Here is a 25,078-nt window from a genome sequence, read left to right on the forward strand (position 1 = left end):
GGTATCAAACATTTTGGGACTCCTGTTTAAAATCTTGGTACATGGGGACTATTACAGGACCAAATTTACATTTGATTTTTGAATCTATCCCTCAGACAAACTGCCTGAGGAATCTTACTACTGCATTTAATTCCTTTGTTAAAAATCTTCAATAGCTCCCCATTATCTTCCAATTATTTATTTTTTACTTAAATAAAATTATTTAATTTTTAATTAATTTAATTTAATTTAAATAAATTATTTATCCTGACTTTAATCTTCCAGTTCAGTATGATTTATACAACTGTTTTTTGGCATGTCTAAGTTCCCAGTGAGCTGGATTATGCTTCATTCTCCATTTTATCCTTTTTTTCCTTTCCTTCCCATGCTTTTGCTTATTACAGTTCCCCATTCCTGAACTCTCCTCCTCCTCCTTTATCTATATCTATCTATTATACTCCCTCCTCCCCCCCTTCCTTTCAAGGACCAACTGAAGTATCCCTTCCTCCTTAAATACATCTTTGATTCCCCACCCTTAGAAAAAGCAATCTCTCATCACCTTTACTTTACTTCTCTTTCACACATTTCTCTCTCCCTCTCCCTTATATCATAGATTAATCTGTATACTTGTCCTTCCCATACTCCCCCACCCAATTCAGCTAGAAACTCCTTGAGACTGTTATTTCTCCCCAAATATTTCCAGCACATGATGCCTTACTCATTGTAAGCTCTTATTAAGTGTTTGTTGGATAGAAGCAATTTGAACTCCACAGAAGAAATTTTTCTGAGGGTCTACACATGCCTTAAATCACAGAAGGATTTTCTTTCATCTTTTACATTAATCTAAAAGTAGCTAGAGTAGGTCTCTATTACCAGTAGCAGCTTCGTTAAGAAGCTATACAAAAAATTAAAAATTGGGTCTTTTTGTAAAGACAATGTTACCAAACCCTCTATATATTCTGGTCTGCAATGGCACTGAGGTTATGTTGGGAGAGGGGAGTAAAGTGTAGATCCTGAGGAATTTAGAATACTTTACTTTTAAATTTCTTTCACTCTTTCAAATCAAATATTACCCAATTAATTACTCATTTAAAAATCATTTATTAAAGGCACCCAAGCATCCTCTTAGGAGACCTATGAAAAACAAGGAGGGAAAAGATCCTTTCCTCTAGAGATCAATTTATTTCAAAATCAGTGAGGCACAGGGGACCTGTTCTGAAACCTTTGCTTAGAAATGCAGCATTTAGACTTTGTCATTGCTTCAACTCTTTTGGAAGTTGTTGAAGTGGTTTCCTTCTTTCTAATCCAACCTTAGAAAGACCTGGGTGGAGAGCAGTTTCCCAGGACGGGGCCTCTCTGACCTGAACTGGACCCAGAATGATATGTCCTAGAATTCTAAGGCGGCCTCTTTAGAAAAGAAGTTTCCTCCTCAGGCTCTATGCCCCTTGCCCCAGGTCCTGGCTTCATTTGTGAAGGACCAAGGGGATGATGGTGACTGATGTCATCTCTTTACTTTTTTTAAGCTATTTACTTAGTGATGTAAAATTTTATAAAGCAGAATCTCTGGTTCCCTGCCCAGTGTCTGTTTAATCAGATGGTTGTTCAATAAGTGAATAAGCAATGAATGTTTTGATATTTTTTTTTTTACTTTGGTGTTTGCTGGGTTGAATTGCATCTGAATTTCAGGCAAAAGGAGTGACAGAATCAGAGAAAAAACAGTAAGGAATTGTGGGTGGTCTTTTTTATTGGGTTTCTAGAAAAAAAAAAACCCACTAGGATAGTGATGCCCAAGGCCAGTTTTTTCCAAGGAGCCCAAGGAAGAAAGGTCCTAGTATGACCCTTCTCACCTTCTCATTTCTACTTGGGGGAAAAGGTTGTCCAATTGCTTTATCTATGTTTTAATTATATGTTGATTTCCTCATTCTGGTAGCCTCCAAGATGCCTACCACAGGTTTAGGGCTCCCTTAATATTATGATCAGCATCATGTTGAGGGTAGCTGAGGATCAACATAAGACCCTGAGGCAGAGAAATACCTTGGAACCCAAGAAGTATTTTTTCTCACATTACAGAGCCTAGAGAGCTGGCCTTGCTATGAGGGTGATCTAGTCAGAGTTTTTCTTCTGACTCATACTGCTGTGAATCTGGGCAAGTCAAATAAACTCCCAATGCTCCAGGAAACTCTGTAAAATTGAGTTAGAGGACAGGTACCACTGTGTCTTGGTAGAGAGCAATCTTCATGATGCATTCCCCTCTACCACTGAAATAAATCATAGGTTTGTTTTTTTAAAATCATATGTATATATAAGGTGATTCAAAAGTCTTAATTTTAAGCTCTTAAAAACTGTACCCAAAATTTTTTTAAACTACCAATTTTTGGAGTATTACATATATGCAATTACACCCACACACAGACAGAAAAAGAGTCTGGAATCTAAAAGGCTTGCATTCAAATCTCACCTCAAACACTTACTAGATATGTGACCCTGAGCAAGACACTTAACCTTTCTTCCTTAGTTTCTTAAATGAAGATCATAAGACCAACCTCCCAGAGTTTTGTAAAGATAAAATGAGATAATAATTATAAATCAGTTAGAGTAATAGCTGGCATATAATAGGCACTATATAAATCATTAGCTAATATTATTATTTTTATTATTAAAATCACTTGGGAAAGGTAATGTCTGCCTGATTATGTAGACTGAATATATGAAAACTGTAGCCATAATGTTGTCTTCAACTCTCATTTCCTAGAACATAAGTCTTGTATATACATAGCCTGCACTGTGTAGGAGGAGAAAGACCTGGAGGTATTAGGGAAGAGAAGCTTTCTGTCTACAGAGGAGGAGTTGTGATACTTGCAAGTCTAAAAGCTAGTCTGAGACATCTCATGTGGGAGACAGCAGAATGTCTCCTCTCCATTCAAGAGCAAGCAAAAAGGCAGAGCTGAATAAGAAACAAATCAGTCCCCTTTCTAACCTGCACAGCCCTTTTAAGGGAACCTGTCATTTATGGATATGAAATTTTCCCAAATTGAAAAGTTTGGGGAAAAGAGGTCACAGCAAGCCCATTCTTGGGAAAGTAGCAGGTAAACTCAATAAGGGAGCAAGCCAAGATAAGTAATCACAGAGCCAAAAGGCCAGAGGCCATAAGCAGTGCACAAAGCCAAAGCAGAGTCCAAACCAAGAGGTTAGCAAGCAAAGGGAGCTAGCAAGTGGATCAGGCTGCAGGAGATGGGCATGGAGAAAAACCGCAAAATGGTCAGCTGAAAGTTCTGTCCATTTGCCACCCTCAGATATTCCAATGGCATGTATGTGGCTTCATGGCTGGCTATGTAGGTTCCAGCTTCCTCTAAAATTTTTTCAGCTAAAGAGCTTCTGCTGTTGCCTTGTTCTCCGATGAAACAACTAACGCCAACCAAATATGAACACTGGGCACTCTTTCAACAGTGGTATTCCTTCCATCAGTATAGATCACAACCTCTCCACATCTACACATCATGTACAATTCTTCCTCATGCTTTTCCTTTATTTTTTCCTTCTTTCCTTCCCTTCCTCCTATTTCCTTCTTTCCCTTCCTGTTCTTTCCTTCCTTCTTTCATTTCTCTTTCATAATTGAATCCAGTGGAGCTGATGAGATCACCAAATGCAATAAAGTTTTTTGTGTTTTTTGTGGGGCTATAGATCTCTTTCAGGAGTTTTTTCAGTGTCTTAGGATCTGGTACAATCAACCCCCAAATCACCCATAAATAGAATCATCTGGAGTACTAACTATTCACAGGAAATTCCCCTGCAGCTTGGACTCTACAGTGAATGAAGCATCCATCATGGTGGCAAATTACCTTTAGTGAGAATACATCTTCCTCTTTTAATTATCAGAAGCTCATGGAACAAAACTATTTTTATCCTTATAGTTCCCAAGAACTCCTGAATGACTTTAATGAATAGATGGGAGAAACCTTACTGTAAAAGGGCCTATAAGGGGGCATTTTGTTCTACAAAGTCAAATGTTTTTTGTAATCAAAAAACAATAAGCACAATAGGATCATATATTCTGGTCATAATTTATTTGGTTGTCAAAAAGATGTACTTCATTGTTGAATATTATTTATGAAAGCTTATTTATTCCTTAGTAATATTCTCATCTAGGTTGCCTTCAGCTCTTGTACAGATAAGTCTCATAAAGATTTTGTGAGGATGGGGCAGCTAGGTGGTGCAGTGTACAGGGCAACAGCCCTGAAGTTAGGAAAACCCAGATTCAAATCTGCCTTACCAGCTGTGTGACCCTGGGCAAGTCACAACTCTAATTGCCTCAGCAAAAGAAAAAAGATTTTATGAGGATAAAAGAGTTGTTATGGAAGTCAGTAATTACTGATGTTCTATTGGTCACTTTTTTGATAAAGATAAGGCCTGAGACTGTTTCCCCGTGTCTTTATTATCATCTGTTCCTTTGAATTTCTTTTAGTTTAGTTCCTCAATTCCTTCACAATTGTGTCATCTGCAGCATATATATGAATATGAACCAATTTTGCTCATTAACATTTATCATACTTCTTTGTAAGATATAATAGATATTTATTCTAACGCTGCCTTTGGAAGCCTTCACTCTTCCTTTTTGCAAGTCAAATATTTGCTGACTAAGATGTGTCTGTGTTCTCTTAAGTCTTCTTTTTTTTGGCAAATAATTTATATTAGTTTAACTTTTGGATGAAATCATTATAGTTACTGTTGATATCCTTTCTGTTATTTACTTCCCATTTTAAAATTTTCAATAACTTAAAAATAATTCAGATTAAATTGTTAAAACTACATACTATATTTTTTTCATTCTTTTTATTTCTTTTTTATCATAAATTCTGATCTTAGCTCTGAGAAGTTGGTTAATGGTCTGACTATAAAACTATTGACTCATGGATAACACATATCAATATCTCTTCCTGTTTGCTAAAATGTGATCCGTTTCATTCTTTGTGATGCTATTTAGTATTGACCACATCCAGCACCTTCCATTTCATTTTCAAAGAAAATGTTTTTAAATGATGTGGCTGCCATATAAGCAAGCCTTTGATTTCTCTCATTTATTTCTCCCAAGCTATGTTTTCCCATAATTGTTTTCTATTCTTACCTCTTCTTCTCTTGAAGTCATCAAGTATCAGAAATTATACAAATTTGATATGGAGAATCTTAATAAATTTTTCAAAGAATTTCTCTATTACTTCATTCTCAACAACAATTACTAGTGTGTAAGCTATAATTATTTCCATGATAATTTTTTGCATTTACTTATCATTAGTATTGCAATGTGATAATGAAATAATGTTTCTTACAGCTTTTGGACATATGAAAGAAATTATTCTGCCAATTCTTTTCTTTGTCTTGGTAAGGAATAGTCATTAGCCATCTTTCCATTTTGTTGTACCTTCCTCCTTTTTTCTGGTTTCATTTACATCAAGAATGTAAGGATTGATATGATTCAGCAACTCCAGGAATGTGTCTATTCATTATTCATTGATCTTGGAAATGACTTTTAAAGTACCAATATTTAAGCTGAAGCTTATTGATGATCTATAAATATATAATTCCCTCTGTTGCTTTTTTCACCTCTTTACTGTCATCACTTCAGATGCAGAAAGAGGTTGCATCGGACCAAGGGTCATTTTATTTCTAATTTGTTTTATTAGTTGTCATGACAAAAAACAACACAAAAATTGTTATTTGATTACTAGTCTAATAAGAATGTGTTTCTCCATTATTAGCTAAATTGGACCCTGAAAAACAGACTCAGTCTAGTATTGAGGCTGTACTTAAAGCCTTTCCAACCTGATAGGGTTTGCCAATAGAGACAGTGCTACCAATATTTGTTAGTGTTCCAGGCCAATCTACAAAAGCTAATTTTGACTAATAGTATAGCTAGATCATAGCAAAGATAATAGCCAAGAGACCTGCTATTCATCCTAAGTGTCTCTAAGTTTCCCCCTCCAGCTTTCATGAGCCTCAAGTTTTTCTCCAAAGAGAAGAGCCAGGAGGGGGCAAAGCCAAGGTATCAGAGAGTGGCCAGGTTTTTGTCTGAATTCTTCCTGGCTTCCCTCAGAATCAACATCAGAGTTGATATTGTAACAAATGAGTGTTAACAAATTTCCAACAGAAGGTTTTTTGGAAGAACTTTAGAAAAGGTATGTCTCAGTCAGGCAAGGGGGACCATAGTCCAACCAGTGTAGGCACAGCACCAGGAGGCCCAGGGCAGAGAAACCTCCACATGTAGGGAAAATCTAGTAGGAGTCTCTTAGCTAAAATGCAGCAGCATTGGCAGTGTGAATTCAGAAGCCAGTGAATCAGAAGACCAGCTATGAGACCTCCAACACAACTACAGAAGTCAAATAGTGAGCCCCTGAATCCCAGCATAATAATTGGGACTTGGCCATGTCCAACCAGCATGTGAAGGAAGCTGGCAGCATTGGGTCCAGGACAGGGTGAAGCCCTGTCACCCCGTAGAGGAAGCTTGGTACAATCTTCCCTTTGCTCCAAGATCAAACCTCAACCTTTAAAAATGAATTAAAAACAGCTCTGACCATAGTTCGCTATTATGGAGACAGGGAAGAACAGACCTCAAACCCTGAAGACACTAAAAGCAAACTGACTTCAGATGAAGCCTCAAAGAGTGATATGAGTTGGTCTCCAATTCAAAAGGCTCTCTTAAAGAATTCAAAAAAGATCTTAAAAGAGAGTTAGAAGAAAAATGGGAAAAAGAAATGAGAGCTTTGAAAAAGGAAACACAGAAATTGTTTGATAAAAACCACTCCTTAATAGATTTGATGAAATGGAAAAAAGAAGATAACACCTTGAAAAACAGAATTGATAAAATGGAAAAAACAAAACAAAACAAAACAAAAAACAACTCCCCAAAAAGAAGAGCCAGGAAGCTCTGTCAGGTAGACAGCTACCATGGAGGCTCATGGCAATTGCTTCTAGAGTTGCTGTGGATAGGAAGTGGTCAGAAATGTTTGGTATTACTTATATAATCTCTGGTTAAAGTACTATCTATTGTTTTGTTTGAATTTAAATTGTTTTAGGAGAAAAAAAGTTTAGGATCCTTATGAAAATAAAAAAGCAAATTCATGTAAGTTATTCCTGTCAAAAAGCAGGTTATAAAATTTGAGTGTATATGATTGCTAAGTAAAGTGACTGAATAACCTTAAATATTTGAAATGAATTCAAAGGGTCAGAAAAGTGGGGCACAAGGAAGGAAACCTACAATTTGCAAAAGGACAACTATGCTGTTCTTTTGAAATATAACAGGTGCAAAAATAAATTATTCTGTTTCTGATTTTGGAAGGAAAAAGAAATAGAGAGGCTCAGAGGAGAGGGAAAGGCAGTGTAAGACCTTTTTGTAAGAGCAAAAAGAAGCTAAAGATTCTCTTGTTCTCTTGTTAGAACAATTATAGATCAGAGTAAAAGAAAAGGCTAGTTTTAATTCCAAGCACTAGATGGCAAATAAAAATCTCAAAATATTTCAATGTCCATAGTATCATATATGGGAGGAAGTTTTTTCTTAAAAGCAAAGTAGGAAAAACCAAGGCTTGACTACAAAAGAATTGATAATAACTCAAGTTTGATTTGTACCCTTGTATTCTATTTCTTTCCATTTTACTAATGTATATCACTTTTTAAAATTTAGAATAATTTTATAGTAGTTCATTGTCATAAATTATTTTTTTCTTACAAACTTGGTTGATGAAATAAAAAGGTTTTATTATGCTATATGATTGCCAAGAGAATTTAATTCAATTCAACTTTCCAAATATTTATGAAGTCCCATTTTGAAGCAGAAAGAACAGTGGACCTGAATATAAAGTTGTCAGTTGGAAGCCTGGCTCCTTCATTTACATAGAGCCTCATTTATTATTTGTATGTGGTCTCATCATGTATTATTTTTCAATAATTTAATAGAAAAAAGCATTTATCTTATCACACGAAGAATTTGGGTTACACATCTGGTGTCAGTTTGTTCAAATTTCAGTTAGAATGCTTTCAAAGAAACAAATATCCTCCCACATGATAGCTTTGGGCAAATTCAAAAGATTATGGAAATCACTATTTCCTCTAAAATACTGTAATGACAATACCTAATCCTTATTGCTATAGTGGCACCATATAAACTTCCAACTCAAAAAAGAGTATTAACTGAATTTCATTTCTTTCCCTTTGTATTTCATTTTAACAGCTATCAAATCATGTTGGATTGCTGGCATAAGGATCCCAAAGAGAGACCAAAATTTTCTGAATTGGTGGAAAAACTAGGAGACTTACTTCAAGCAAATGTGCAAAAGGTAGAGCCAAATCTGTATGAAAGGGATGAAATACCTTTAAAAAAGATATGTGCCATTATATCTTATGTTTCTGATATTTTAGGATGGTAAAGACTATATCCCCCTGAATAACATACTGACAGGAAATAATGGCTTTTCTTATTCCACCTCTGCCTTCTCTGAATCCTATTTCAAAGAAGATAATTCAACTCCAAAATTCAATTCAGGAAGTTCTGATGATGTCAGGTAAGACAAAAGGCAATTCAATTCAATTCAGTTCAAAAAGTGTATTAAATATTTACTTTGCATCAATTAACTGTGCTAGGCAATGGAAATAGAAAGACAAAAATGAATAGTTCCTTCTCCCAAAGAGTTTACAGTCTATTGGGATCAACACCATATAGTCATATAAAATAGGTGATTTATGTTCCCAGAGAACAAAGAATCCTTCACTATAAGGAAAGATTTGTAAGTAGGAAAAACATTAGAGACTTTCAGTCAAGAATGCTAAAAGCTTAGAATCCTCATAGTTTCTTTTCTTCCCACCAGGACACAGTTTGCAAAGCTTTTCAGAAGCAGACTTCTCAGGCTAGAGTATTCAAGAGAATTCTACAATAGACAACTGCATTGAATGTAACAGGAACAGACAGAAATTACATAGCAAGCACATATATTTAGAAAAGGTTTCTATAATCATTGTGCCTTACATATAAAGGGACTTCAAAAATCAACAAAGTCCACCCTAAGCATAAGCTCCCCTCTTCATCATCTCCCCAAGTGGTCATCCATTCTCTGCTTAAAAATCTCCTATGATGGTGAGGAATCCAGCACAAAATAACAGGACATCTGGATTTAGCTTCCTTAGGAAGGTTTGGGGTTTAAATAGAGTCTATAGGCAAAAGAGCATCTGGCTCAAGCTCAGCTTAGTCAAAGTTGAGTTTGTCCTGCAATGTTTTTTCTACCTTAGGGTTAAGTAGGGTAGACAAAACACTGCAGGACAAACTCAACTTTACTTTGCATCAAGGGTTAAGTCCTGGGCATATTCCCAGGGCCTGGATGATACATGTCAATGAGGGGAAAATTCTAATCGCTTTTAGCTTGAACCTACTTCCATAACAGCTGTTTTGTGGAATACAGACTATACTTGTTTTCCTTGGTCCCAGAAAGCAGAACTAAAAATAAGAGATAGAGTTCTGGAGAATCAGATTTCAGCTGAAAATAAGAAAAAATGCTCACAGAGCAATCCAAGAGGGAATGGATTGCTTGAAGAGGACATAATCTGTCCTCATTAGACATCTTCAAGCAAAGACTCAATAAGGACTACTATGGGGATCTTGTGGAGAGGATTCTTGTTCAGGTATTATTAAACCAGATGGTCTCTGAGACTCCTTTCAACACTGAGTTTTTGTAGAGTCAGAAAACTTGAGTTTGATTGAATTCTTTTTCTCACACTTATTAGCTTTGGGACCATGGACAAATCATCTAAACTTTCAAAGCCTCAGTTTCTTCATTTATAAAATAAGAGGCAGCATGGTAGAGTGGATTTATATTGCTGGACTTGGAGTCAGGAAGAATTGGTTTTAAATCTTCCCATAGTCTCTAGCAATTCTGACAAGTCATTTTAGCCATCCCATGCCCAGTTCCTCAAATGAGGAATCCGGGGACTCAAGGGTCTCTAAAGTTCCAAATTCTACCATCTTGAAAATGAGACAATAATATTTGTGCCACCTACCTTGGGATTAAATTGAGGATAATACTTTGGAGTACTTGAAATGTTAGTGATCAAATTAACTCTTGGGCACAGCCCATTTCATTTAGAAAAGAAGTGCTTCCTTATACTGAGCTGAAACCTGCCTCCCTATCTCTTTTATCTGTTGATAACAGTGCTCCCTTCTGGAATCAAAAAGAACAAGTGTAGAGGTTCTTCTACATCATAACCCTTCAAATACTTAAAATTTTAAAAAGTGAGTGAGTTACTTAGCAGAATCTTAAAAATCTGCAAAGATATCCATGGCAAGAATGGAACCACAAAAACTCTACTTTCCCCCAATGTGCACAATCTCATCTTCTCCTAACCACTGACTTACTCATTCTTGGACAACTAGATCATTTTGTGCTATTGTATGAATTTGCTTCAAGGATTGTTCCATTCTCATGAATTGTCCCAAAGCCAAGTGCTACTGGTCACAAAAGAGTAGCATGGGAGTACAAATGTCTGGACACCAACCCACATAACTTCTGGGCAAATCAGTTTATCTCTTTGTGATGTAGTTCTGTAAAATAAAAGGGGTTAGACTCACTGATCTCTTAAGTTCTTTCCACACTTAAAAATGATGGATATTTAATAATAACTCATATAATTCTTTGATGTTTGCAAGGTATTTTATATATATCATCTCATTTGAGTTTCACTGCAATCCCGTGAAACAGAAGTTTAGAAATTAGTATCCCCATTTTAAAGATGAAAAAATGGTCACACACAAAGTTTCAAAGTAATCTGAACCTGGGTCTAACTCCAGGTTCAGCACTTGTGATTACAAAGCACCTTAAAAATGTTATCCCACTTGATCCTTTCAGCAATCTGTGATGCAGGTATTATCCCCATTTTACAGAGAAGAAAATTGAAAGGCAAAATAGTATGCTAACTTGATTGAGATCATACAGATCTTGGGGGAGGGACTCACCTCCAAAGTTCTCTCTCCTGCATTCCCTTCCTTCTGCAGAGGAGGTGACTATTATTCTCTCTGGGTGGTGATTTTGCTCAGAAAGGCCTTCAAGAGTTTGTGAGCTCATTCACTGAGAAGGATCCCTGGTGAGTGACTGACAAAGCATTTCTGGAGGCAAGGACTTCTGCAGAAGGGTCTTTTGGCAATTTTTGGCTTGATACATCAGGATTTTAATGGACTCTACTGGAAGTAGCAATGATAGTATCAGGGTTCCCAGAAGAAAGTTATTAAAATTTCAACCTGCGGGAAGAGTATATCAATCCCTACTGATATCTATTTATGTTGGGTACCACCCAGTCCCTCTACAGTTTCCTAGCCAACCAAAGCTTGCATACCTTTTCCCAGACTTGACTTTTTTTCTTTCTCTCTGCTGTTTGAGCAGATATGTAAATGCTTTCAAATTCGCGCACCCACAGAGAGTGAAAACCTTTGAAGAGCTTTCCCCAAAAGCTACTACTGTGTTTGAGGTAAGTAATATAGATTCACATCCTTGATGAATTGCTCTAATCTGGATTATGACCACACATCAGAGAGCCTCCTGCAGTTCCACTGGCTGGCACCAGTTTAAGACTGCTCAGTAACAAGAACTGTACTGAGGGTCTAATGGATTTCTCCATAGATGACTCTGGGATCTAATCTCTCCACTGATTTCCAGTCCTACACCAATAGGACATTTCCAACTGGTTATACAGAACTCTTTATCTCTACCTTTCCTAGCCTTCCTCTTCTTCAAAATCTCCCTTTCTCTGTTGAAGACATCACTGTTCCAATCTTCCTAGTTCATAATATTGGTACAATCACTCCTTTACTATTGCTGAGGATTATGTTTCTCTATCAGATTCTGTAATTAAGAAAACACTGCTGACTTTGTAGAGAGCAATTTCAGTTGAGTGATATTGTTGGAAGTCATATTGCAAAGGGTTAAGGGGGGAAGATTGTGGAGGTAATCAAAGAACAAAAAATTTAGACAGTAAGTGTACCTAATCTTATGAAGTTTGGCTAAGAAATAAAGGACATACATAGGACAATAGCTTTAGGAAAAAATAGGACCTACTGAAGGTTTGGGGTTTTTGTTTTGTTTTGTTTTGTTTTTGTATGGATTAGAGAGACAATTTGAGAGGTGGGCTGACTGAAGTTGCAATCTGTTGAAAAAGGTGGGATGAGATCAAGTATACATGTAAAAGTGCTAGCCTTGACAAGGAGGAGGCTGATTTTATACATTTTTTTTTATTGTTTTTACAAGTCTATTTTCATTAATTTTTTTCTTTTAGTGTGTGTGGGGGAGGGATGAGGCAATTAGGGGTAAGTGACTTGCTCAGGGTCACACAGCTAGAAGTGTAAGTGTCTGAGGCTGTCTGAGGTCAGATTTTAACTGATTTCAGGGCAGGTTCTCTATCCACTGTGCCATGTATTTATTTTTATTATTTAAAGAACATACCAAAAAAAGAACATGTAACATGATTCCAGACCAAGGTTTAGTTTTCCCATTCACTGTCCTTCAGGATAACTTTTTTAAAAGTCCTTTACTTGACCATGCCATTCCATTAGCCTATCATCTTTATCTTATATCTCTTCTTTATTTCACTGCCAAACTCTTAAAATTAGCTACTGGGGCAGCTAGGTGGCACAGTGGATAGAGCATCAGCCTTGAATTCAGGAGTACCTGAGTTCAAATCCGGTCTCAGACACTTTACACTTCCTAGCTGTGTGACCCTGGGCAAGTCACTTAACCCCAGCTTCAGGAAAAAATAAATAAATAAATAAAATTAGCTACTAAAACTGTTATAGACAAGGTTACCAATTTCACCGTTAAATATAGTAATCTTTTTTTTCCCTCTCATTTCTCATTCTTCTTGATCTCTGAAACTTTTTAAATATTTCATCCCTATCTACACTCCATAATTGCCTTTTTTTTGTTGTTTGTTTGGGTTTGGTTTTTTTTTTTTGGATGTACTATTCTTCCTCCGCCATTTTTGGACCATTTCTCTTCTTTTTCTACACCATCTACACCATTTCTATACCATCTACACAATCAACACCATGCTCTTTTCTACCACATCTTCTGTGGGCTTAGAAAGCATAATTATTAAAATGATTCCAAAATGTGGAATAAGTCCGGCTCTGATTCTTTGTATAAGAAGTCCAGCCCTGGTTCTGCTCCAGTTCTCCAGTTATGCATGATCAACTGTCTGCTGAACATTTCCTCCCCTGTGTCCTTTATGTATGTTCAAAATAGAACTCATGATATCCCTTTAACATGGTCTCTTCTATACCTTGTATTTCAGTTGATTTCTGTGATTTCTTACAGACTATCCAGATATTTTTCCAGATACCCAACCCATTATCTTGGAGACATCCTTGACTCCTCTTTTTTCTTATCCCTCACCACTCTCGCATATCTAATTTGTTGGCAATTCATATATACTATTTTTATTCCATCTTCTTCATCCAGCCTTTTCTTTCCTCAGATCCCACAGAGAAGTGAAACCTCTGATTCCCCCAAATATTAGTGTTCTCTCTTAAATATTTGTTGAATTCAATTTCAATATATGGGATCATTGGTGACAAAAATGCCTATCTAATAGTTGGATTCATACATGTCTGTATAATTGGGGGGCTAGGATAGAGGATGAATACCCATAAGGAAAGTTGATGGTGAGTAGGAAGTCATGGAATAGTTTCAGACATACACCCAATGCACGATGGGTCAAGTCTGAATCTTTGAGACTATGTTGTACATTTGATGATCACAGAATCTAATCCTATTCTACCTCCCATAGGATTATCAGGCAGATAGCGGCATGGTGTTGGCACCCCAAGAACTAAAGCGCTTCACTTGGACAGAGAGCAAACCTAAGTCCACCTTGATGTTTGGGTAGGGAATGTGGGACCCAGGGTAGGGAATGGGGAGATGGGCAAGGGGAAGTAATTATTTATAAAGGAGGATACTGGAGGGTTGGCTACTCTCAGTCTTTCTCAGAAATGTATAGAAAACTAGATTTTACCCTAAGTTGCGTTTCATAAAAAGCTTTTTCTTAGGGCTGTAGGTATCAAATAAGACCCCTTAACATCTCTACATTTTCATGGTCATGATTTACCAGCCAAGAACCACTTGGTTCCAAAGAAATGAAAAACTAAATGAAAACTTTTTCCCAAGGGAAAATGCTCTCTCATTCTCCATTATACCAGGATTAGCTCTTGATAAGAAGAAAGTAGTTGAACACCCTTTTTCTTTGTGTAGAAGATGATTGCTATTGCTCATTAAGGTCATCCAAACTGATCCCTATGAAGTAAAGGTCTTTTAATCCTTCCACTTTCTGGTAGCCAAATGTTTGATTCTTCTGCCTTTTCCCCATTACCACAATGACCTAGACATTACATTAAAAAGACATTACCTGTCTGACTTAAGCAAAGAGTACAAAGCTAGAGCATCTAGCTCTATCCTGTCATCCCTGTCACTTTTTTGTCAAAATGCCATACTCTCTCATCCATGCTCTTTCATCAGCCCCATTCACCCCAGTTTTTTTGGTTGTGTTTCTGATCTAGCAAATGGGAACTGGATCCAAGAAAGACAGCTCTTGGTGGATACTTTTCCCCTTCCTGGTTAGGCTGATATTGGAAAGGATCGGCCTTTTGTCAAGTCTATTTCTTTCTGTCCTTTTGTGCAACCCTTGCCTATGATGGCAAGAAACTGATCTAAATAGCACATTTGTGACAAAAATGCCTAATAGATAGATTCATACATGTCTGTATAATTGAACAATTTAGCACACTAAATAGCTCTAAGTCACAAACTAAAAGGAAATTGGAGTGGCCAGTATGTTTCCAAGCTTAATGTAATATATTTGACTCCACTTAAAAGCTAAACATTAATATGACTTATAATAATGCAGTGTTGAGTCATGGAAGATAAGGAGACAGTAACTTTGCAATGAAGGGGTAGGGATAAAAGGCATCCAAGTCTCCTATGACTTTTTTCTGCTGTTGAAACATTTTTAATACGAATAGCTGCCTGAACCTACTAGATTATTATACTTACTTGTCTAAGGGAACAATCCAGCCTATAATATCTACTATATGGATTCTAAAATTTTAATCAGGCCATTTGTCCTCTGCCAATCAGGATATAACAAAGACTGACACACTAAATGTAATTTATTTATTACTTCAGGTAGCAGTATCAACAAGAATATTTCAATTAACATTCTGAGAAGAGGTGAAAAACTAAGTTTTCTAAATTAGTTATTTGGTTATATGTAATGTGTTAAGCTGAACACAGAAGTTGTTTTCTCCAATTTCTGAGATCTTATTCCTTTATTGTATGATTATGTATAAACCTAACTTGCTAATGCTATACTTAAAGGATTGGAAATGCCCCAGGAGAACATAATAATATGAAGTCTCATTAATTTTTATTTTCCACAATGTTTTCCTTCACAGTAGGTAAAGCTTAATGTCAGGGAAGGGAAATGTGTCTCAGGCTTGAGCCTCTATCTAGTATAGAATCTTCTCATGGACCAAAATAAAATAACTGAATCATGCTAATAAAGCATGATTAAAAAAAAAAAAAAAAACCCATGCAAAAAAAATCATTAACTCTTCTAAATCAGTGGGAAAAGTTATTTTCTCATACTCCCCAAAGTTCCTAAGTTGAGGGAGAAACATGTTTCAAAGACAAAAGGAGGGATGATATAGAAGAGAATATTAAGGTATGGGTTAGGCTTAGTCTTTTAGGACCTTTCCATTGCTGAAAATATGTATTATGAAAATAGTGGCAAAATCATCCCTTCAACAGGAAACAATTATTATTGACCGATTGACAAAAAGTACATATATATACATATATATATATATATATATATATATATATATTACCTTTAGATTATTTTCCCACCACTGATAGTGAATTTTCCCTGATTTACCCACATATCCAGTTCTTCTGATCAACTGATCACATAATGGGTATCTGAGCTTAAGAAAAAAATAGAGCCAAGTAAAATGGGAACTGAGTGCATGTACTGGTTAGCACATTAACATATGTGACATGTTCGTTTCCAGGAAAACAGCAGAACAAAACAAACTTTTAAAATTTTTTTCTTTGCAGCTTAAAAGTGACCAGCAAAAGCAAGGAATCGGGGCTTTCTGATATGATCAGGCCTAATTTCTGCCATTCCAGCTGTGGTCATGTCAATGAAGTCAATCGCAGATTTACATATGACAACTCTGACCTGGAAAGGAAGATCTCATGCTGCTCTCCTCCTCCAGACTACAATTCAGTGGTCTTATACTCCAACCCTCCAGTCTAAAACTTTAGTACAAAGAAGTATTGCAGGAAACAAATGCATATTTATATCTGATATAAATTAGCTTTCTCCAGTGTAATACACTTATGTTTTAACCCCTTTCCTTTTCACAAGAGCCATTTTAATTTTTTTAAGAGTACTTTTCCAGACTAACAAAAAATAAATAAACATAAGCATTAACAGAGGCATTCTCACTAAAGCCTCTAGATATTTAGTATGATCTAAATTATTTCTGGGCCCAACAGCATAACCCTATCCTCTTAGGCCCCTGGGGAGTCTCGCACCTGGCTTATTTGGAAAATCAAGAAAGAATATTGATTGTTCAGTGAAAGAAATTTAAAAGGTAGCATGATATAAAGAGCACTGACTTGGAGCCAGGGATCTGGACCCATATTTCAGCTTAATTTGGGAAAATTACTTAGATCTTGGTTTCCTGACCTATAAAATGAAAGCATTGGATTAGATGATAGCCAAGGCTTTATCCAGTTCTAAATTCTATTTTCCTATTTTCTAGGAGAGCAATAACTATCTTTGATTTTTATTCTAAAGCTCTCTGGGCTTTAGGTCACCCTTTTGTCTGGAGACCCAGCAGCACTGAAACCAAGAATAGAATTTTTTTAAAGCTCTGAGGGACAACAGCAAGCTAAATATTTATCATGGATACAACAAATAAACTCAAAATTTAGGAATAGGATATAGGAGAGAAGAGTAGACAAAAGAAAGGAAAAAGCAAAAAAAGAGGCATGTCTCTGTATTAGGGATTAGGAAAATAGCATAGCACCTACTTCATAAAGGGGCTTCATGCTTTTTCCTAACCTAATATATCTTAGATTTGGAGCATATAAAAATGACGGAGTAGAAAGAATAATGGAGTAAGAGAAAAAAAAATTCCCCTGAATGCCAGGAGAGGAAGGGAAGAAAAAAGACATTCCTTGAAAATGTTACTATGTAAAACATTCTCATACCAAGAAATTTTCATTGTGATAATTCGTAGCACTGTACCATTGATCATGTTCTATCCTGTTGACCTTAACAGTTCTCACTGATCTGTCTTTTCTATGCACAGAGTTCTACACACTGTGCCAGGATGACTCCTGCTCCCATTCATGGTTCACATGAAGCTTAGGGTCATTAGTTTGGTCTGATGACTGTTGGGTCTAATAAATGCTGGATGTTGGGCTCAGGGTCTTACGATAATGAATGTCATTTTCATTAGTAGGATTTATGTACAGGAGCTAAATAAACTATTTATATAACTTTTGTATCAGATTTTGTATAGTGATTCATAAAAGGAAGTTTAGAGAGAAGATGTAGTTTTTGTAGAAAGACTGTAAGGGCAAGATTTTCAAATTGGCAAAATAAAGGCTGGGGAATGGGAGAAAAAAAGTCCACTTCTGAAACCAATTACACTAATTCACCTCTTACAATATGATCAGGCAACAAGAAAGACATTTAAATCTCTATTTCAGCTGAATAACTAATCTGATTGGAATTCCTTCCCTCCTAGACAGAATTCTGGGGAAAAAATGAACTAGATATTATCTATTAAGTACTTTAAAATCCTTGTAAGATTTTATGTCTTCTGTGCAAACCATTAGAATTCGGAGATATTGGCTAATCAACCACCCAGGGGAGGAATATTCACTTTCACTTCTATCCCTTGCCTTAAGTCATTGGGCCTAAGCAGTGAGGGATAAAAGATGCTAGTCAAGATGTCAAAAATGATTTCTTTTTAGGGTCTGGAGATTTAGAAAGGCCTGGCTTGAGCTGAAACCCATAAAGGAAAAAATAAAGCTAGAGTTTGGTCATGCTTGAATGTGTCCATAAAAAGGCATGTACAGGGATCTCTAGCTAAAAGAAGACAGACCAACCAGAATTTTGGAAATTGTCACTCTCTTTAGGACAAACTACATGTCATTTTCCTCAAATGTATAAATTGAATGAGAGAGAAATTTATGCTTTCCTATTTGACATACTCTTTCCAAAGAGTTCTCATTTTGTCCCAGAGTTCCATTTGCAAGGAAAAGGAAAGAACAAAATACCATCTAAATGGGGACTTCTCAGTAAGGAAAATGGAAGTCTAAAAGTGAATAGTGAGTGGAGCCTGATAATCTCAATTTAAAAGAGGAGAAATGAAGGTAGGAAAAGGGATAAGGTTAGTACCTGTGGGAACATACTTCCCATCTTCACACTTCCCTCCTATCATAGCTAACTAGAAAGCCAAAAACATCAGGAAATAAAACAGAAATTAAAAAAAAAAAAAAAAAAAAAAAAAAAGAAAAAGATAAAACCCCAAGCCAATTCTTTAATTTTCCAAACCAGACAAAAACAATGCTGTAGAAAAGCTTACAATTAAGTTGTCAGACCCAGAAGTTCCAAAGTCAGGCAGCATCATTTTGGAATTAAAATTTAAAAATTAATTTCATAATTAATGAAAAGATGGAATGATGCAAATAGAGTGGAGAACATCTATTTTGTACTCAGCTAGGAAAAAATGTTGATTATATATTCAAAGCAATGCTTTGGCACTGATTAAAGCATTAGAGTTATGCCTGGTTTCTCAGTCCACAAGAATATTGAACCAGAAGCCTAATCTTTCTGATGCATCTTTCATCAAGTGGGTAGAAACTATATGTGTGTGTATATATATATATATATATTTATATTTATATGTATATGCTTTTGTGCACAAATATTTAAGGAAACTGGAAATTTTAAGTTACTTTTATATAAACAGGATGTATGCTGCAGATATGAGTCTTGACCATGTATTGCTAGTCATTTAACAAAATGTATTTTAACTATCTTCAAATAATAAATTAACTCTCCAAAACATTTAATGCTTGATGATTAATTCAAAAGTGAAGCAGTGGGAATATATAAATAACACATTTTTTTTAAAGGCCTTTTCTAAAAAACTTAGGACATTGCAAATAGTAAATAAAAAATAAAAAATAAACTAAAAAGAAAAACTAAAGCAAAATGAGCAAATTGCCCAGAAAATATATATATATAATATATATATATATATTATTATTATTATAGCTTTTTATTTACAAAACATGCATGGATAATTTTTCAAAATTGACCCTTGAAAAACCTTCCATTCCAATTTTTTGAATTAGCATTCTGATCTTTCAGATAAATTGCTTTCCCTGTGTTTCTAAGAAATCTAAGAAATCAATTATTCTCTAAGACCTCTTAAAAAAAAGAGGACTCTATTCTAAATGAGTAGAGATCTTGAGATTTAACAGACTAACATCCCAGAATCACATCTACATTCCAGTGAGAAATTGAAAGAGAATCACAGTACTTGACACACGCAAAGCATAATCAACTGTCAGAAACTGAATCAGACAGTTTATATATTTCTTTTCTCCCAGGAGTGATCTTAATGTAAGTGCACTTTTCTGTACTTTGGACCTCAAGTTATTATTTCAATCACATTTTCTTTAAAATTATGACAAATTTTTGCCTAATGTTTTATATGCAATAGTATTTATTGTGAGATTTTAAACCTGCTGACATTCCTCAATCATTAAATACAAGTGATTCTCTGTCCTTAGCTAACTTGTTGAATACTTTTACCCTTTCTTGGTTTGCATGACTTTCCTGGTTTGTTTGCATTGCATGTCTTCTTTCAAAAAAGCTCCTTAGGAATAAAATTAACAGTTCCCTGGATCACCAGAATTGCCTCATCTGCTAATCCTTTTGATATAACTGCTTTTTTATTATTTGCATGACGATGACAGATTATTGGTTGATCTTCCTGACTGGAGTTTTCTCCTTCTCCAATTCATCTGGCATTCAGATATCAAAGTGATTTTTACTAAAAACTTAAGTGATATTGCTGAGGTTCAAAAGGAGACCCCAAAAGGTTGGAGTTGCAGACTGATGTTAATGTCTCAAAAGAATTTACAGGTTTGAACCAATCTCTAAATCAAGGGGCAAATTTATTATTATTCCTCTTTTCTCCAATACACTAACTGAAACCCAATTGAATTTTCATATTTTTTACTTTCCTTGCCAATATCATTTTATTCTTAGCTTTAGTACTAGTGCCACTTTTTAGAGGACTATATCCATGCTTCCATCTTATCTACATTGTAAAATTCCAAGCTGGTTGGGACACTGTGCATTTATCAGTCTCTACTGACAATACTTCACTCCACTCCCACACCCCCTGCTCTGTTGTAATTTTGTCTTTGGAATTTCATTCTTAGGAGTTCATGTCTTTTGGGCTAATTTCTCCTGGAGAATTTTTGCTCCATGGGATCCTGTTGAGGAGAAAGACACAAGATTAGGGTTCCCCCGATTGGTGGTGTGGGTTTGTGAAAGAATTCGCACACAAAGTTTTTCTCCAAATTAAGGGGAAAAGATTTTATTATGATGAGTTCAGGCAATGGGAAATTTAGCAGAGTCAGAATCAAGGAAATAATTATGATAGTGCCAATTGAAGTGGGTTAAAGTTCTAAGGGAATATAATATACCAAAAAGCTAGAAACAAGAAGAAATTACCCTGGAGTTCTAAAGGAATTTGGTAGAGTCAGAATTAAGGAGATAATTTTCTAGGAAAGAGAAACAAAGATTAACTTGATATGCTAATATTATGGTTGAGAGGTACAATTGAGTAATGATGGGGTTGGGGTAGTTCCCATCTTTGAGTTCTACAGTTTACGGAGCAACAGAATCAATGTTGAATTACAGCTATTGGCCAGCATTGTTTGTAGTACTCCCAGTGCCAGGTAGCCTTAAGCTTTCTCAGACCTTGACACTTTCTCTCACCTCTTCACTTCCAGTAATAGATGTCATCATACCAAGTCTTAGGGATATCTGAGAAAAAATTTGTCTCGTTGCCTGAGGATTTTTAGTTCATCTTTGTTACCCATATCGATCCATAGACATTTGAGACCATTAGATTTTGTTATTCACTGCTTTAATTTTGTCTTATGAGAATAGTGAATGTCCAACTGAAAATCCTTTTATCTGTATTGTAGTTCTCTATATTCACTTAGAATGTAAATAAGCAATTTCTTCCCTCTTCCTTTCATCCCAGCTTAAAGACTTTTTGATTCAATTTGCAGAACTCCAAGTTTAAATATATATGTATATATATCTATATCCTTAGATAGAGCCTATTATTCTTTTAGGTTGGATTTCTAGATCATTATCTTCTTATTCAAATTCTTATTCACTCCCCTAAACTTTCTTTTCTGAATCCCTTGCCTTAGATGAGAAGAGATGAAAACACTACTTGTACTCTTATGGTCTTTTTAAGATTCCCTTTGGTAATATCATTTTGTGCCAGAATAAATTACCAGAAATGGGTAGTTATTCAGTTGACCAAATCTCAATCATTTCTGTCAGTCAGATGTCTTAGAATCATGCCCTAGGAAGACATCAGACTTTCGAATTCACAATTAACTGTCTCAGTAATGCTAATAATGAGGAAAGTCCCGAAACTCTCTCTCTTTCTCTTTGGGGGGAAAGCTTGAGAAACTCCTTGAACTCTTGGAGAAGCTCTCCCCTGGGAGATCCACCCTAGGGAATCAAGATAAAGTGGTTTCATTCTGTTATCTGGGTGGGACTAGTTGAGTCCAGGACCACTCCTACTAAGCCCAAGCTGGAGATCAAGATTTCGACCTCTATTGAGTTGGAGATTAGTGCAGGGACACTCACTCATTCAAATGGAAAATTTCTACTGAATCCCGAAAATCTCTGATTTCAACTCAAACTGCACCAGCCTTTAGCCAAAGTTTCCATTATAAAAAGGGGCAACTGGGCTCAATTCCTTGCAGAGGGCCCAAAGCAGGAATCATGTCAGGCCAAAGGACCCCTCCCTTGGCATAACTGCTTGGGAGGACTCTCTGCCCACTGAAAAGACATTCTCTTTTCAGCATTAACCTCTCTTTGTCTCTCTCACACGTTTCCCTAACAGGACCATATCCCTCTTTCCCTTTCTGTCTGGATTTCTCTCCTAGGAACTTTCTCTCTCTCTCTGCCAGGACTTCTCTGCTAGACAGACCTTTACTTCTGTCAGGACCTTGCCAGTAAGGAAGTCAGCCTGCAGAAGCCGACTTCCCAGTGCCAATAAACTTCTTTTGCCAGTCTAACTTTTCAGGTTCGTAAATTCACTTACAAAGGACCTGTGCTGACCAGAAAGGGGTTCCCATGACTCTGCCCTGCACCAAACCTCATCATTTTGGTTCCCTGACCGGGAATCGAGGGGAGCCGAACCTCAGCACTAAGACCAACCATCACATTCCTTGTCTCTTCCTCTGATTATTATGTTATAGAAACTCTAGAGCTTTATAATTATTCCTTGGAGTACAACCAACTACTTCAGAGTCCAGCTCTCCCCTCTTAAAAAATTCTCATACTTACAAGGCACAGGGTGCTAGACTCCTTTATCCAAACTGACCACTCAGAGAGGGCATTTATTTGGTCCTTGCAAGCACCCCAGCTGAGCAGCCAAGGATGGGATTTGGCCCTGGGCCGCAAACAGGGAAAGAATTAAATAGCAAAAGACTTGGGTTCATTGGATGGACTGAAAAGCAGGAACCCTTGACCAATGGTCAGCAATGCTGTACACTTCTTGTGAGTCACATGACTTCCTGAAGCTTAGACCTAGGGTCTAATCTTTTCTGTCCTATACTCCTCTGAGAATAGGGATCATGTGATTTTCTGAAGCTGACTCATTCCATCTCATAGACTTTCTGAGAAATCTCCTCCTGGTCCCATTCAGTCCCCCTTCTTCTTCATACTTTTGAAAATTTTTCACCGCATTTCTGATATATACATCTTCTATTAGGGCATCTCTGTGACCTGGGCCTTCAGGCTGGTCCCTTTTTAGTACTAACTGTAATCCGCCCTCTATCATTTAGAACCAACACCTGCACATCAGTGGAAGCTTTCTTTCAGGAACCACTTTAGCTACTCCTGAATTTAGCTAACTCTAGAAATACTCTAATGATTAAGTACATAAGCAAGCGGGTGACAGGATATTGCTGCTTAAAGAGCAGGAATCAGACCCCAGGCTTCCACCAACTCCCATTATCTGTCTTGGAAACCCAGTCATCACAGAACAGATTGGCATCTGGCAGCCATAGAACCCTTCCACCTCAAGCAGTCCAGAGTCAGTCATTTGGTACAAAGGGATGAATATCTCCTCTTTTGGAGCTGCTTTAGGCCGACAAAGGGCATAGAGCTCTCCCTGCCCAGTGGGATTCAGACTGAAAAGGGGAGACAATTGACTTGTAGGTGGGGGCAGCAGCATCTGGTGCTGAATGTCAGAATTAGGTCTCAGGTGATTTCAAATTGACCAAGTGGTTGAATTTCATGGCTTGGAGTCTGGAAGAAACAACTCTCACAAGCAGATTAAAGATGCAAGGACTAAATATGAGCAAAAGAAATAAAAAAGCAAAAATGGAATTAATACGAGGCTTACTAGAGACAGTAACCAGGAACCCAGAGGAAAACTGATGGGGAGATGAGGCTATTATGAATGTATCTCATTCAGACAACTTTTTCTAGGATAAATACCAAAGAATGTTTTCCCCAAATTCCTGTTTTTGTTTCCTAGAAGGAGATGGAGTGGCTCATTGGACTCTAGAGCCTCTAGAGCCCTTTCAGTTTTATAAAGGAAGGCTTTTACCCAATTAGTATAGGTGTTAACAAAAATCAAAAGCAATTTGAAGCCCCTGCCAGGGGGCATACAGTGCAAAATCTGTCAATCTTCCCCTAAGTATGCAAGCCTCCTCCAGAGACTTCAGGATGGGGGTTTAACAGACCTTTTAGAATGTACCTGCCTGGAAGCTATATGAGAAGTTATTAGGAGTCAGAAGTTGAGGAATTAAAGATACATGGCCAGGGGCAAATAGGCAGCAGCACTGGCAGCTGAATCTGCAAGGCTAGTTTCCTTGGCCTGAAGTAAATCCCTCTTCTAGTGTCCCTTACAAAACATAACAGAAACCTCTATAGGTCCATGAGTAACCTGCAGTAATTGTTCCCCTGTCTACTTAATGGGGGAATGACTATTATCAAAAATCCATCTTTCCACATAGCTCCATGAAGATGCAAAACATGAAAGACATATTTGGAGTCAGTATAGATATTCACTCTCATTCCTTTTAGTATAGGCAAAAATGCTACGGACTTGGTGGGGAGGTAGAGTCTCCAATGATTGGCCTAGGGTGCATTTAGAGGTTTCCTCAATTAGACTATATCAGCCATTACTCTAGGTGGAAGGGTCATCCCAAAGACACCAAATTTCTTTGAGAAGCAAGGAGTCTGGGAATGATTCAAGACCCCTAGGTCTTGCTTTTCGTCAACATACAGAGTAAATGGCTTTAGTTAGGGCTACACTAATTAGGGGAGAGGTCAATTTAGCTTTCAAAGTCTTAAAATCTTGGTCTTTGGTGTGAAAAGACTGTCTGCTCCCTCTGGCAATGAGCAAAAGGGAGGTGGGAGATGGCCAAATACTTAACAGACTGATAGGCAAAGTGGGCCTTTAAACCAAAATACTCTTGTCTCAGAAAGCCAAAAAGTTAAAGGTTTTAATGGCAGCAGCCAGAGAAGACCCCTAGGTTGGGAAGCAGATCAAGATATCATCTACATACTTGTGTTATGTTTATGTCTTCTTCTGACCACCTATTCGGATTACAGAAATTTGCCATAAAAAGCAGGAAAAAGCAGAGACGTCATTATAATAGTCAAAACTGATCCTTCGGGGCTTTAGCCTGAGAGCACATACCTAACAGAACATCCT

At 36.7% G+C, this 25,078-nt stretch overlaps 1 protein-coding gene across 1 annotated transcript in view; it reads left to right on the forward strand.

Moving 5' to 3' along the window:
- The window catches only part of FLT1 (fms related receptor tyrosine kinase 1), a 172,356-nt gene extending 155,628 nt beyond the window's left edge, over positions 1-16,728 (forward strand). Inside the window, exons 26-30 of the mRNA XM_074303574.1 lie at positions 8,198-8,303; positions 8,386-8,528; positions 11,391-11,475; positions 13,789-13,883; positions 16,113-16,728. Coding sequence (XP_074159675.1) covers positions 8,198-8,303; positions 8,386-8,528; positions 11,391-11,475; positions 13,789-13,883; positions 16,113-16,314 — 631 coding nt within the window. The 3' untranslated portion in view covers positions 16,315-16,728. The remainder of the gene's footprint in view (positions 1-8,197; positions 8,304-8,385; positions 8,529-11,390; positions 11,476-13,788; positions 13,884-16,112) is intronic.
- The last annotated feature ends 8,350 nt before the right edge of the window (positions 16,729-25,078 follow it).

The sequence above is a fragment of the Sminthopsis crassicaudata genome, chromosome 3 (genome assembly GCF_048593235.1).
Source record: "Sminthopsis crassicaudata isolate SCR6 chromosome 3, ASM4859323v1, whole genome shotgun sequence".
In the NCBI taxonomy this organism is placed as follows: Eukaryota; Metazoa; Chordata; class Mammalia; order Dasyuromorphia; family Dasyuridae; genus Sminthopsis; species Sminthopsis crassicaudata.